The sequence below is a fragment of the Panthera tigris genome, chromosome B4, assembly GCF_018350195.1.
Source record: "Panthera tigris isolate Pti1 chromosome B4, P.tigris_Pti1_mat1.1, whole genome shotgun sequence".
NCBI lineage: Eukaryota > Metazoa > Chordata > Mammalia > Carnivora > Felidae > Panthera > Panthera tigris.
The window spans coordinates 7145401-7160531 of record NC_056666.1 but is presented as its reverse complement, the minus strand read 5'-3'; the positions used below and the strand labels follow the sequence as shown (position 1 = coordinate 7160531).

General features: G+C 45.4%; 1 protein-coding gene and 1 long non-coding RNA gene across 2 annotated transcripts in view; one reads left to right on the top strand and one right to left on the bottom strand.

Annotated features, from left to right (window-relative positions):
• Positions 1 to 1870: 1870 nt before the first annotated feature.
• Positions 1871 to 15131, bottom strand: part of TAF3 (TATA-box binding protein associated factor 3) — a 180623-nt gene continuing 167362 nt past the window's right edge. Inside the window, exons 5-7 of the mRNA XM_042991002.1 lie at positions 6612 to 6867; positions 3034 to 3140; positions 1871 to 2191 (exon numbers count right to left, since the gene is read on the bottom strand). Of these exons, the coding sequence (XP_042846936.1) occupies positions 2077 to 2191; positions 3034 to 3140; positions 6612 to 6867 (478 nt within the window). The 3' untranslated portion in view covers positions 1871 to 2076. The remainder of the gene's footprint in view (positions 2192 to 3033; positions 3141 to 6611; positions 6868 to 15131) is intronic.
• Positions 4024 to 11970, top strand: LOC122240210. Its single transcript, XR_006219595.1, has 3 exons — positions 4024 to 4430; positions 4863 to 5069; positions 11219 to 11970. It is a non-coding gene; the product is annotated as an uncharacterized LOC122240210 (long non-coding RNA).

Sequence of the window (15131 nt, the reverse complement as noted above, 5' to 3'; positions counted from 1 at the left end):
AAATGATTCTTTGGTTTTATTATTGCAAAGGCCATTTATAAAATCATGAACTGGATTTAGGAAAGCAACCATGAAATAGCAAGGGACAACGACTGATTGAAATTCCTTCAATGTATTATGGGCTGAAGTCTCTCGACAGTAGGATTGGGGAGAAAGTTATATATAGGCACCTCCATTCTTATTTCAGTAGCATGACCGGCTCACTTAAACGTGGCAACTTTAGATCCACTGACCATGCCTCAAGAACTAAATCCTAAATAAAGAAAATGGAAAAGCAAACTATGAAATAGCCAATAATCTTTATTTTGCACTTCCCCACCCCCCGTCCCTCTCCAAAAAGCACTAATGGGTATATTTGTGCATGTGAAAATACTGTATAAAGTATTTACGATGATCTCAAATCAATAAAACAAAAAACACATATCTCAACATGGATGCTTCGTTTCCTTGCAGGGAGAGAAACATTTTGGCTTCTAGAACAAGGAGGGCAGTGAAATACTGCGCCCTTAAAAGGTCGGTTCCATTTCCACTGATTTGCAATTTAACATTCATGGCAGAAAACCTCATTTCTCTAACCACATAGTAAGTTTTAAAATATGACTAATTCATACACTAATAGCAATTTACTTGGCATTAAAAAAAAATCACAATTTCTATTAATATATTTGTATTAGGTTCAAAGCCCATATTCTAGCATTCAAGATATCCATTGGGACACTGGCCCAAATCGGGATTATTCCAAAATCAAGTAAAAGTCCATATTTATTCCAAAGTTGCTAAAATATGCTAATAAAGTTAAATTTGATGTTTTACATTAAAAATAAAATATTTGGTTTATCTCTCAGACATCTATAACATATAATAAATAGTGGGCAGTATAGTAATATAATAAAGTTTTGTGATACCCTGAAATTTGATGAGTTTTCTTTAAGAAAAAAAATTCATAATATACTTCATTTCAGCCTTAAACCACAATCTCCATGAACAGATTTGCAGAAATAAAACAATATAAACACAAAATGCTACAGTATATGTTTTTTGTTTTGTTTTTGTTTTTGTTTTCTCTCGGGGGAATCTACACGTCCGTTTAATAAAAGTCAGTCAAAGAGACGTACAGATAACAAAACAATTTCGAATGGTAGACTACAAATTTAAATTGCCTTGCTTTCCTTTCAACTGCTAGGGCCCCGGGGCCCCCGGCGCGCGGGGGCCGGTGCGGGGCCAGCTCAAGGTAGATCACTCGGAACTATGGCTCTGTTTTCTAGCCTTCTTCGCTTATGTACAGCAGGAATTACAGACATGGCTGAAATCACGGTGGATTCCAGAGAAAGCCAGAATTAAACACGATAAAAATTTAAAAAATAACTACTTCATAAATATTTATTATTTACAGCAGGGGAGATCTTCTATAGTCTGGGAGGTTTTGTACAAGTTGATGAAGTGTAGGAGCAGTGAGGAGAATGCCAGCAGTTTCGAGAAGGGCACGGCTAGGATGCGACCAACGTAGAAAATGCGTGCGAGTCAACAAAAATAATCTGCGCCAAAGCAAACGGGACATGATAGAAACCTTTTTCTTAAAAAATAGAAGGTATTTCACAAAAGCCTGAACATTTTACATGTTAGTACTAAAAACGGGGGGAGGGGGGATGGGGAAGCTTCATATATTCTCGTCACAAAAATATTGAGCAACACTCCGTCCGGAGCTCCTTTTCGGGTATTAGGATTATCTCGCTAGAGCGGGAGAGAGGTCGCAAACTGTATACAGACGGACGACGTCCTTAAATTACAGTCGAGGCAGCTTACACTTTATCTTCTCGTCTAATAACCTTAATGAAAAGGCCCTGGAGAGAGAATAAAGAAAATCAAAAGGGAGGATTACGGTCTTTTTATTAATAACACTTGTCACTGGTAATAGAAAGCGGGGGCGTGGCCGTCCTCGCCCGTCACGTGGCCCTCCGTCCCACGCCGCTTGGCCGGGGCGGAGCCGGCGCCGGCGCATGCGTCCTGGGCCTCCCGACGCCGGCGGCCCCTCCCTGCGAGGCTCGCGGGGGCGCCGCGCGGCGTCAACGTGCCCGGTCAGTGTGCCCGGTGCTTCCGCTTCTTGTGCTTCTTATCCTTCTTCTTGTTGGCGCACTTGGGGCAGAACCACTGCATTTCTTCCGGGGGTGCGGCCATTATTCCCACGCAGGGCCTACGTGGTTGGAAAGGAAAAAGAGAAAGGCATTTGTTTGGAAAACCAAACTTCACTTATGTGTAGATTGCCTCCCTATGTTCCGAAGCAATTGTTTTAATTGAAAAATAATTTTTTAAGTAAGTTTAAACAATTGAATGATTTTTACGCCTCTAGTATGTTCAGCCGAGCCCAGGCCACAACAGCTCTAGCTCCCGGAGCAGGGCTGCCGCGGGGCCTCCCCCGTCAGGCTGTGGCCTCCCCTCTCGGGCCGGGGCCCTCCCCGAGGCCCCGCTGCAGGAATGAAGGCGGGCTCCCTGCAGCCACCAGCGGCCTGGTTTTTCCGAGCAGCGGCCCGTGTTTATCTCATGGGTGTCCTGTGTCCTGTGGCCGAAGGGATTTCTGTCTGTCTACATCTGATCTTTACACTGCACGGTGAGAGGGTGATTTGCACGCATTCTGGCTCCTTCTCCAGTGTGGGGGAGCTGGCGGGGAGCTGTGAAGAGCGGACACGCCTCCGTTCATGCCTGCGCTTTGTGACGTGTATGCCAGGGGGTTACCTCGGTGTTCCTGTCAAGTGCTGCAGCTGATAGTTACTGGAAAGGAAGGAAAGGGAAACCTTTACCACCCCCCCCCCTTTTTTTTAAACAAGAAGGACATATAAGCTAAACAAAACATGTGGAATTTAGGCTGCAGAACAACCGTCCAAAGATTCCTGATTTCTGCACTTAACACTAAAGACGTCGTGATCTTATTGTGCTGTTGCTTCTCAGGCGGCTCCCAGGACAGCAGTGGCGCCGGGAGGGGGTCCGGAAGGGACCCATCACCCGTGCGCCTGCCCGAGTCCCGCCCGCAGCGCTCACCAGTGGTACCAGTCGTCACAGTCGTCACAGCCGATCATGGGACTGCCGTCGTCCGGCTTGTTGCACCCGGGACAGATCCAGATCTGATTCCCCCACTCATCTCGGATCTGAGGTTTTTACGTAGGGGGTGGGGGGGAGGGAAGAGGGGGAAACCAGGCGGAATGGGGGGAAAAAAACCAAAGAGAGGGCAGCATAAGAATGATTACTTTCACACTAGGAACCTAATAAACAAGTTAAACTGAAAAGAGAAAAAGTGGCTTGACAATTTGCGAAGGCCATGATCGCCATCATGAGTACCCTGGGATCCACAGGAGACAGAAAGGAGCTGCTAAGTACTCAAGGAGAAGGCTTTCTAAGGAGTATTTTAATTTTTTTTTTTAACATTTATTTATTTTTGAGAGACTGAGAGAGACAGAGTGCAAGTGGGGGAGGGGCAGAGATCGAGAGGGAGACACAGAATCGGAAGCAGGCTCCGGGCTCCGAGCTGTCAGTGCAGAGCCCGACCAGGGGCTCGAACTCAGAAACCGCGAGATCATAACCTGAGCAGAAGTCGGACGCTTTACCCACTGAGCCACCCAGGCACCCTTCTAATGAGTGTTTTCAACTCTCTTGTAAGTCACAAAAACAAGGTGTTTGTATAACCAGTTCTATGAGCAGTATGACCCATAGCCACTTTTATCTAAAAAAACTAGTGTCAACATGTTAAGTTGGGAACGATTAGGGTCATTATGGCCGTAACAGTTGATATTTTTGAAAGCTACAGAGCTCAAGTATATGCAATTTCCTCAGTCACGTTCACAGACGTGGAATTACTGAATCCAGCCAAATGTGAGTGGATCACCTTATTACTTATTAGCCAGGCACTTGTCCTGAACTAGCTGATAAGATCAAGGATATAAAAGAGCTGTTACTAAGTAACTTTCCATTCCCTTTATGACATTTTCAGTAAAGCACAACAACTAAAGGGCAAATAAAAGGAGGGATGCGAGAGGCCAACGAGCTACACATGTTAACATTATTCTGCCATAAATGTGCGGTGCCCTGGAGTTTGCTTTACTTAACTGAGCTGTTCCCAATGGGAAACATCCCTAATGATATCACTGCCTCAAATTCCACAGTTACAAAACCAGTTTGGAAGAAACAAATCTAGGATGAGCCTTCAAAAACCAGCCACGACTACTAGCTACTTTTCAAAAGTGTTTATAATAACGCGGCCAATAGTCTCTAAGAGTTTGTGCTGCAGGTGTGGTCTGTCCCTATACTTGCGGATAGAACCCTGACTAGAACGCAGAAAGAGTGGCTTTCGTGGTGTGCGACGGGGGTCCTGGGGGAACATGTTTCATTCCACTGATGGGCTATTTGAAGGGCACCATTTTTGGAAGTCTACTGAAGGCAAGGTACGTGATATGGAAGCTTCCTAAAGAAACCTGTGGGCAGCTGCATCTGATTTAGCCCTCTCTAACTCTGAGGGGAGAGAACCACCTGTTACCGTGTGCCAGCTCTCTGGGGTTAACCCTGGTCCAGCACCCTATGCCCTGAAGCTGCCATGCATGGCCAGCCCGGCTGGCTGGTTGACCTCTCTTGAAATTAGAAGGCCGTGACTCTGTTGCTGCTGAGAAATTTGCCAGAGCATCCTTAATAACTAACAGCAACCAGGGTACTGAGTTCTTTCAAACATCTGACTTTGTTCAACCATCCTGAAACAAGCCCTGGGTAGGTTAAGAATGGGGGGCTGGAGCTAGGGGAACCGAAGTGACAGTTCCAAAGTCCCACTGTTAGGCAGTCACAAAATCAGCCTTTTTGCTCTACGGCCTATGTTTTTCCTCCAGGTCACACGTTTTGTCTTCTGTCTACAAAATGTCGCCGAGGAGATAACGAGGCTTTGCTTCCATGTTATCCATGCCGATCAGATTCATCTCCGGGGAGTAAGCCCGAAAATCCACTGAGAACTGGAAACTAGGCTATAACATCCTGTACCGATCATCCAGTCTCACCCGAACCCCCTAATTACAGATGAAGCAATGGAGACCGAAGAGGTTAAGTAAACTTTCCTCATCAGCCCATCTTGGGGTGATGTGCCCTCAGTTAAACACCTAGAACTTGGTCCTTGAATGGCCCAACTTCTTTTAAATGTTTATTTTTGAGAGAAAAAGCATGAGCAGGGGAGGGGCCGAGGGAGAGGGGGACAGAGGATGTGAAGAGGGCTCTGCGCTGACAGCAGAGAGCCTGAGGTGGGGATCGAACTCATATGTGGTGAAATCATGACCTGAGCTGAAGTCAGAGGCTCAACTGACTGGGCCACCCAGGTGCCCCAGGTCAAACATTTTTTTAAATTAATTAATTAATTTTGATGGAGAGACAGAGCAAGCAGGGGGAGGAGGAGAGAAAGAGGGAGAGAGACAGAATCCCTGGCAGGCTCTGGGTTGTCAGCATGGATCCCCACGCGGGGCTCGAACTCACAAACTGTGAGGTCAGGACCTGAGCCGAAATCAATCTGTATCGGATGCTTAACTGACTGAGCCACCCGGGTGCCGCTAGAATGGGCCAATTTGATGACCACAGATTTTTATCACATCTTCTATTTTTGTCTTGAATTGCCAACTTAGTATTTTTCTGTTAATTTTTCACATCTTTGTGTCGTCTCTCAATACCTTTGGGATTTCCTTCTCATCCTATCATTATAGTGCCTAAAATATTTATTTACTGAAATTTCCTCCTAAAATACCTTCAAGAAAGATAGTATTTACCCGATGTGTAGCAAACACCACGAGTCCTACTGGCCAATCACATCTATTCAGACAGATCTGGGCCATCAGTAAGCGGACAGACCCCAGTCTGCCTATTTGGTGGTCAGATCCGTACCGGGACCCCGCGCGCCTGTAAGTGCCTCAAATCCCTCGGTCGTGTGTATGTCACTCCACGGTGCCCAAAGGACGTGTTTATAAAGACACCCCTTCACTACGAGCTTGACTTCAGGCTTTAGCGTGGGACCTGACGCTGTTAGGTACGGGGGAAACAGCTGCAAACAGTCCCAGGACAGCGACGGGAACTCATTCGAGGACACGCCTGGACACCCAGGAAGCTGAGTCCGGAAGTTCATTTCCATTTAACACGCAAGCCTGGCATACTCTGGGCCTCGGCCCGCCAAGCACTGTCAGCAGTGCGGCTGCCTGGGGCCGGCGGCGGGCCCTGAGGAGCCGTGTACGTTATGAAAATTATACGCGTCCGTGAGCAATTTCACCGCCGGACGGAGAACTCCAACGTGGGACCGGATCACTGTTCATCTCGATACTTAGACGCGGACGCTGGGCGGTATGAAACGGCACAAAGGGACGGCAAGCGATGCCCTGACATCTGGGGAGACTAAGTACGTCAATGCCTTCACGCCCTTCAGCCCAAGGCTTGCATGTGCAATGGAAATGCCTTTCCGGGCCTCAAGGGCCGCGTCCGACATCCGGGAGCGACACACACGACGCCGCGGGGCGGCGGGAAGCCCCGTCGCGGGGGCAGAGTGCGCCCCTGCCCCCCTCCCCCCCCCCCCACCCCCCGCAAGCGTGCACACGCAAAGGGCAGCGCACCACGTAAGTGCTCACGGTCTCCGTCACCACGCTCCGGACCGGGGCCTTGGACGATCCGGCGCCAGAGACGGCGGGGGCCGGGGCGGGCATCAGGGCGGGGGCCGCGGCCGACGGCGGGAGGAGCGGCGAAGGCACCGGGGCGGGGGCCACGTGCACGGGCGCGGGGGCCGGGGCGGCTGCGGGCGGCGGGGTCTTGGGTCTGCTCAGAGAAGGGGTCGGCTTGGCTTCGGGCGCCGGGACCACTTTGCTGATGACACTGTCAACGAGAGACAGAAAGGGAGAGGTCACGACAGGCTAGCGCGCTCACACCAGGCATTTAAAACGTTATCACAGAGTAACTTTCTCCTTCTAGGAGCAAAACTCTCTTCCGAGCGAGCATCCGGGGCCCCACCGGACTTGGTCAGAGTCAGGCCGGGGGGGAGAAGGGTCCGTGGCGGGAGTGAGGGGTGCTCCCGGGGGCGGGCAAGGCCGGCCGGGCTCCCTTCCTGCGTCCTAGCAGCTGGCGGAGCCGGGCGGGGAGGTGCGGCCCCTCCCGGAACACGTGCGTCCCCAGGACTCACCGGCAGGGACTCCAGCCCGGACATCCGAGCTCGGAGCCTCGGTCGGCCCCAGGCTGGCCGCGTGAGCGGGGGGAAGGCACTCGAGGATGCGGTGCCCGAGCACCTGTACGAAGGTAGGTAGGATCCTGGACACCGTACGCGTGTCACCTCCACCGGTCCTCAAACCGAGTTACCGTGATCCCATTTCACAGATGAGGACACGGGATTGGAGAGAGGAAGGAATGGGGCAAATGGGTGGCAGGCTTTGAACCAAGGTCTATTGGATTCCAAAACTCTTTCATTTTTTAAAAAACGTTTCCTTATTTGAAAAAAAAAAAAGTTATATATAATTTCAAGCAGAGAGAAAACCAGTATCACAGCTTAGGAAACAGAGCTAACTGGACATCGGTCCTTGGCCACATTTGCTTAGATCTACCTACTCCGGAAGTAACCGCTGTCCTCAAGCTGGCAGGTACCTTTTTGTATTTCTGCTTTTTGTAGATGCCCACAAACAATATATACTGTGCTCCTGTTTTATGCTCTTTGACTATATACACAGTATGACACCATATTTATCCTTTGCAACTAGTTTTCCTTTTTTTTTTTTAATTGAGATATAACGGACATATAACCTTGTGTTAGTTTGAGGTATACGGAGTGTTGGTTTGGTACATTTATATGTTACACTGATTACTGTAGCCCATAATCACCTAATACCTTTGTCAGGTCACATAATTATCTGTCTTTGTGTTTAGAACATTTCGGATCTACTCTCTTAGCCACTTGGAAGCTTCTAATACGGCACTGTTGACTATAATCTCTTTGCATTAGGTCTCCAGAACTTACCTGCCAGTGTCCCACTTAGTTTTATGTCCCCTGATTCATCCACACTGATACACATAGATCTGTATTTTTCATTTTACTTGGAGTACGCTGTACCATGGTTATGAATAAAGCCAAAGGGTTTGTGCCCATTCCCTTACTGAGGCTAAAACATACTATCCCGTAAATGTTACATGTTAACTTGGGACGCGTCCCAGAACTTCCCCAGGCTATCTTCCCAGGAATGAAGTTGCTGGGTCACAGGGCATGCACATTCTCACCTTCACCAGGAATCCCAAGCTGTTCCTTAAAATGACTGCACCGACCTGTCTCCTCTTTCTACTATCCGACACTAACCTTTCCAAGCCCTGCTTTGGTGATCAACACTGTGGAAATACAGACGGCTGCCTCTGAGGGTCATAGTGAGAACCTGAATTCAGAGAAACGTGTCAAACACCATCAAATGTAGAGTGTGAACGCCAGCATTATATGCACGGCTGTTGCTCATGACAACCCCACATCGCCATTACCAGGCCTGTATGCTTTTCTACCTTCTTAGAGTCTTGGTTGACAAAGCACTCCACTACGAAGCATCGATTCTTTGCTATTCTGATTAGAAGCTTGTAAAACGTTAAACTATCTTAAAAATTTCGCCATGTAAACGAATAATTAATGCTGTTTTCCATTTGAGTTACGAGTATGACGGTCTTACTGACTCGAACGTAGCCAAAAACCAAGAAGTGTAACATAGGCTGTTGGTGGAGAAGACACTCAGTAATGCTTAACACAATTCACGGTGCATACTGACCAGACTCCTACTAAGTACTGCATGTTCTAAGCACTTGAAAGCCAACGGCACGGTGGGCCCTGTGCTAAATACTCACGTGCCTTACTCCCTCGATCCTCACGTCAGCCCCATGAGGTAAACACACCTACGACTGTCCTTTCGCAAAGCAGGGCACAGAGAGATGAAGTATCCTGTACAGATTCACAGACTGCTAGGAGACGGAGCCAGAATTTAAATTTTTGTTTTAAATGTTTATTCAGTTTTGAGAGACAGAGCAGGGGCAGGGAGGAGGGGGGCAGAGAGAGAGGGAGACACAGAATCCAAAGCTGTCGGCACAGAGCCCGACGTGGGGCTCGAACGCACAAGCTGTGAGATCATGACCCGAGCTGAAGTGGGACGCCCAGATGACCGAGTCCCCCAGGCGCCCCGAGACGGAGCCAGAATTTAAACGCGGGCGGTCTGATTTCAGAGCCTGTGAACTTAACAACTACACAACACTGTCTCTCTCACCGCTTGCTGGGCGCGTGCTGCCTAATACGTAAGGTGGGAGTTCAAAGTTATTGCTAAGGCATTTATATCCGTATGTATTTTTATATCCGCACTTCGTATTTTTATGGCTAAAGTTTTACACGCTGTTTTTGGAGGTAGTTTCCCATAATGGTTTGAAATCTAGATGCTGGGACCAAAACTAAAGGAAAAGCAGGAACCAGAGAGGTTAAGCAGAACATAGATGTGTCAGCCTGAGGGCACGTATGCATGAGGGAAATCTGATCTTTGGTTTTGATAAGGAGGACAGGTTTCAAAGCCTGGGGCCTGCCAACGTGGAAAGTCTGACAGAACTCCCTCCCCACATTACAAACTCCCAAGAGGCCACTAGACTGATTAAGAATTAATCAAAGCCTCGTGAATTTTTAGGTCTGTGGTCCAGGACGCTACATTTAAGGTACTTTGGGCTTGCAATGTGCCCAGGTACCCAGCACTAATCATCTTGAGATGAGGTAACTTAAAACGTAGGCCTTACATTATTAATGCAGAGAAGTATTAGGAGACAAAGCAGCACATAATCTTAAAGAAAACCAAACGTACGAGGAGCCAAGGTAGCATCAGGGAGAACCAGAAGATTACAGAGACTAGAATTATTAATTATAAAACAACTCTGCTTACACTGTTCTAAAAAATGAAAGGCAGGGATGCCTGGCTGGCTCAGTCAGTGGAGTGTGTGACTCTTGATCTTGGGGTTGTGAGTTGGAGTTCCATGTCGGATGTAGACATTACGTAAAAATAAAATCTTGAAAAAATAAAACTAGGGGCACCTGGGTGGCTCAGTCCGTGAATCGTCCAACTCTTGTTTTCGGCTCAGGTCATGATCTCACGTTCGTGGGACCGAGCCCCACGCTGGGATCCATGATGAGTGTGGCGCCTGCTTGGGATTCTCTCCCCCTCTCTGCGTCTCCCCCACTCACACACTCTCTCTCTCTCAAAAATAAATAAACATTAAAAAAAGAAAAGGCAAAGCATGACATTATCTGCAGGTAATAGAAGGTTATAAAGAGTCATCTAGCAGATTTGAAAAGAAACAAACTGACCTAGAAATGAAAAATACAACAAACGGACTCAAATTTATTCTCAGCAGAATGAGAGAACTGTAAGCTGAATAATAAGACAGAAGAAATAATCTAGAATGTAGCTTAGAGGGGCAAAGAGAGAATAGAATAAATTACTACATATCTAATAATTACTACACACTTAATCATAATTCTAGAGAAAGAATGGGGCAGAGACAAAATGTTAATAAGACTATCTGAGGACATTCACAGACGTGATGGCAGATACGAATCCACAGACTTAAGAAACCCAACAAATCCCAGGCGAGATAAAGAAATCTGCACCTAGACACATCAGAGTGAAACAATGAAACATCATAGATAAAGAGAAAAGTCCGAAAAGCGGTGAGGGGTGGCGGGGGCGGGGGGGCGGGGGGAACCAGTGACTTTCAAAGAGACAGATGGCAGCTGACTTCTCCACAGCAATGATGAAGCTGGAAAACAGTGGAAGAACATCTTGGAGGTGTTGAAGAACAATGCATTTTGTCTTTGGAAACACCTTTCAAGAATAAGGATGAAATAAAGACATTTTCCAGAAAGCAAGATCTAAGGACTTGCCCACAGCGGACCTTTACGAAAAGAAATTTTAAAGTAGCAATTCCCAAAGTTTTTGGTCTTGGAGACCACTCTACGTTCTTAAAAACCGCTGCAAAACTCAGAGAACTTTTGTTGGCGTGCATTGTACCTGTCGATATTTGCCACGTTAAAAATCGAAACTGAGAAATTAAAAAATAATTATTTTAGTAATTCACTGAAAAGGAAGAATAATAAACCCATTACATGTTATCAGGTAACATTTTCTTTCTTTTTAAAATTTTTGCGAGAAGACTAACACTACCTTTGTATTTTTTGCAGATCACCTTCGTGTGTGCGCATGTAACTGCAGGGGGGAGGAGTGTTTTCATGGCCTTTTCAGATGACCGTGTACATTCTTCGATACTGCACCCAAAATGCAACAAGTGACAGCTGCTTAAGTTAGTCACAATGTGTGATCTGAAACCGTATCACAGCTTTTTACACTCATCGATGTGCTAACGCTCTGAATAGCTATTTTACCCACCCATGATTATAGAACATCACGCACTGGTTTGTAATATCGGTTCACTGAATTATGCAGCTCTTCCGAATATTTACACATTTCATTGTACAATATTAAAATATCACATCTGGTGGCGTTACCGTCATCTCATCACAGACTTCTTAAGGGTGCTGACGAGCCGTCAACTCGTAATATGTTTTCCAAGATGCGAATTTTTACTTAAAAGCTTCTACTTTGTCATTTACAACGAATATTCTCCCCTGAGAGTTTTCCTTGTGGTGACAGGCTTCCTTTATTCATTTCTGACGAAATGTTGCCCAAATATCCAAATGTGAATAAGCACAGTTTGTAAGTGGCTCTTTCAAGTAGAAAGAGTATTTTGTGAGGAAAGCTGCTAGTTTAGCTTGCAACTGAAATAATGACACAAATACTTTTCCTCAAGACACCTGTCATGTTTTAGTAAGGACACGAAGTATTTTATGAGTGCTTCCTATTTCATCACTATCTATTTCAACACATAAACTACTAGGTTCCAAGGCCTATGCACCACTCTGAGCATCTCTGTTCTTTTTCTTTTTTAATTAAAAAAAATTTTTTTAGCGTTTATTTTTGAGACAGAGAGAGACAGAGCATGAGTGGGGGAGGGGCAGAGAGCGAGGGAGACACAGAATCCGAAGCAGGCTCCAGGCTCCGAGCTGTCGGCTCAGAGCCCGACGCGGGGCTCGAACTCACGGACCATGAGATGACCTGAGCTGAAATCAGATGCCCAACCGACTGAGCCACCCAGGTGCCTGAGCTAAAGTATTCTAAGGTACTTCTATTATCTGGAAGGAGGTGCAAAGGTATTACATTTAAAATGTAGTAATTTGTAGGGTAATCATGGAAAGATTAGAAATAAAGTAAATGTTTAATTTCTAAACTAGTATGAAGAAAAATGGCATGTTGTTCTTTTTTTTTTTTTTTTTAAGTTTATTTATTTATTGCGAGAGAGGAAGGGAAGGGGAGGAAGGGGCAGAGAGAGGGAGACAGAGAATCCCAAGCAGGCTCTGCACTGTCAGCACAGAGCCTGATGTGGGGCTTGAACTCATGAACCGTAAGATCGTGACCTGGGCAGAAATCAAGAATTGGACGCTTAATCGACTGAGCCACCCGGGTGCCCTGAAAAATGGAATGTTAAAATAAATAAGAAAGGGAGAAACAGAGAACAGAAAGACAAACAGAAAACCCCAAATAAGGTGGGTTATAACTCAAAAGATCAATAATTATATCATATAAATGGTCTAAACAATTTACTTGCCAGATTGAGTAAGACAGCGAAACCTAACACTATATTATTATTTGTCAGAAACACATCTAACAACGGAGCAGTGGAAAGGCTGAGGGAAGCGGCCAGCAAAAGAAGCATATGGACACAAGGAAGTGTGACCGCAAACAAAACAGACTGTGAGGCGAGAACTACCAGCGGTAACGAAGGTTTCTTCATAACGATAAAAGAGTCCGACGTGCCAGGACGAGATAATAATCTAAAATTTGAATGCACCCCAAAACACATCCTCAAAATATATAAAGCAAAACTGACAGACCTGTAAGAAACAGACACAGCCACAAGTATAACTGGGGATTTCGCGTATCTGTCTCTCTGGAACTGACAGAGTAGGCAGTCAAAAAGCCAGGAAAGGTACAGTTATTGTAAGTTTTGAAGCAAATAACAAAAATAACAAAACTGACCCAATGGACATTAAAAAAAAACTCTATGTTCGACAAATACAGACAAGTCATTCCTTTCAAGAACACACTAAAAAAACCTGACCAAACAATTCCCATAAGGCCAAAGAATAATTTGAATGGTCTGTACCCATATCTGTTACCTTGGCTACGGTAATTCCTCAAAGGCATGAAAAGCCTTTTTACTTCTGTATCCTCAGCACCTAACATGTTAACACCTAATAAATACAAGCTGGTCCTGCAAGTAGTGATTTCCTAGAAGAAATGATACATTTAGGAAATAGGAAAGTTTTCTACCCAATAAAATTATAGGGAAAGATTGCATAGTCATATGCACTATGATGTGGGAGGAAAGAGGGATGTAGGACAGGGAAGGAAAACATGGGGTGTCGTGAAGAGAGGAGAGCAAGCGAAGGTATGACAGGTCAGGAGCGTGGGGGGAGAACCCAGGTACCTGAGGTTGTGGGTTCCCAGAGTTGGTGGACGGGGGCGGGGGGAGAAAAAGTAAGAAGAAACAGCTTTGAGATCTGTGATGACCAGATGCAGAAATATGACCGAAACCTAAGCTATCAACAAGAAGAGGCTATTGGAGGGAAAGACTTTTCCTATCTCCTACCTATTCGTGGGAATGACGTGGGGGGATTTAGAAAATGATCTGCAAAGGATCTGTTCCTTTTATCGCTTTGTGTCAACTTGACTATTAGCTGTTCTAGTGGAAAATGTTTGCTGGAGATGACAACCAAACCTATTACCTAAAATGATTTTTAGATACTCACGTGCTCCAACAATGATCAAACAGAATTGAGAAGCAACTGTGCTTGAGTTGTAAGACAGTGCAGTTAATTTGGAAAAAAGAAAACTCAAATTATAGGGTATATCGCAAACCGTAAATTCTAAAGGGATTAAATATTTGGTAAAAGAAAATGTAAAACCGTTAACATACTCCGACAAATAAGAAAACACGTGTTTTTAATCTGGGAGGAGAGGATGATTTTCTCGGCATCTCCTTAGAAGCAGAAACCATGAAAGGAAATGCTGATTTGATTGTGCCAACACTGTAAAATATCGTAAGCAAAGGCAAAAGACGAGATGACGGACAGTTATTTGCCACATACGCGATAAAGCGTTCAGTCCCTGTTAAATAAAGAGTTCTGTCAAATCAAAACCAAAAAGACTAAATTCGTACTAAAACGTGAGCAAAGGACACAAGCAGCAGATACAGAGTGAAAGAAACAAAAGCCGCCAACAGGGGGAAGAAAAAAAAAAGTTCTATATTCATGGTAATCAAAGACATGGGCATGAAAACGACAATAAAATACCTTTCTTAGTACAGGTTACAAAGATGTTAGGATGGGCCAATGGGAGGGATGGTTGGTATAGCACTTCTGAATGATTACCAAAACCTGAAAAACGTACTTGTCTTTATTTTTTTTTAATGTTTATTTATTTTTGAGAGAGAGACAGAGACAGAGACAGAGAGAGAGAGAGAGAGAGAGAGAGAGAGACACAGCACAAGTGGGGGAGAGGCAGAGAGAGAGGGAGACACAGAATCGGAAGCAGGCTCCATCCAGGCTGTCAGCAAAGAGCCCGACGTGGGGCTCGAACTCACGAACCGAGAGGTCATGTCCTGAGCCGAAGTTGCATGCTTAACCGACTGAGCCACCCAGGCCCACCTATTTTTTTTTTTTTTTTTAATATCAAAGCAACTTTACTACTAAAAACATCTTGTCTTTGGCACAAACGAGTAGGTCTGAAATCACAGGAAACTGACACACGGCAATCCACCCTGTGATTTCAAATCACTCACACTAATCGATATTAGGGTGTAATGCACTGTACAAATTCAAGTCCACAGAAATATGAGTGCACTCTGCAATTCTTAGTTACACTCAACCATATTTTGTATCGTTACTTTGAGGCACATTCTTACACACCATTCTTTTTTTTTTTTTTTTAATTTTTTTTTTTTTAACGTTTATTTATTTTTGAGACAGAGAGAGACAG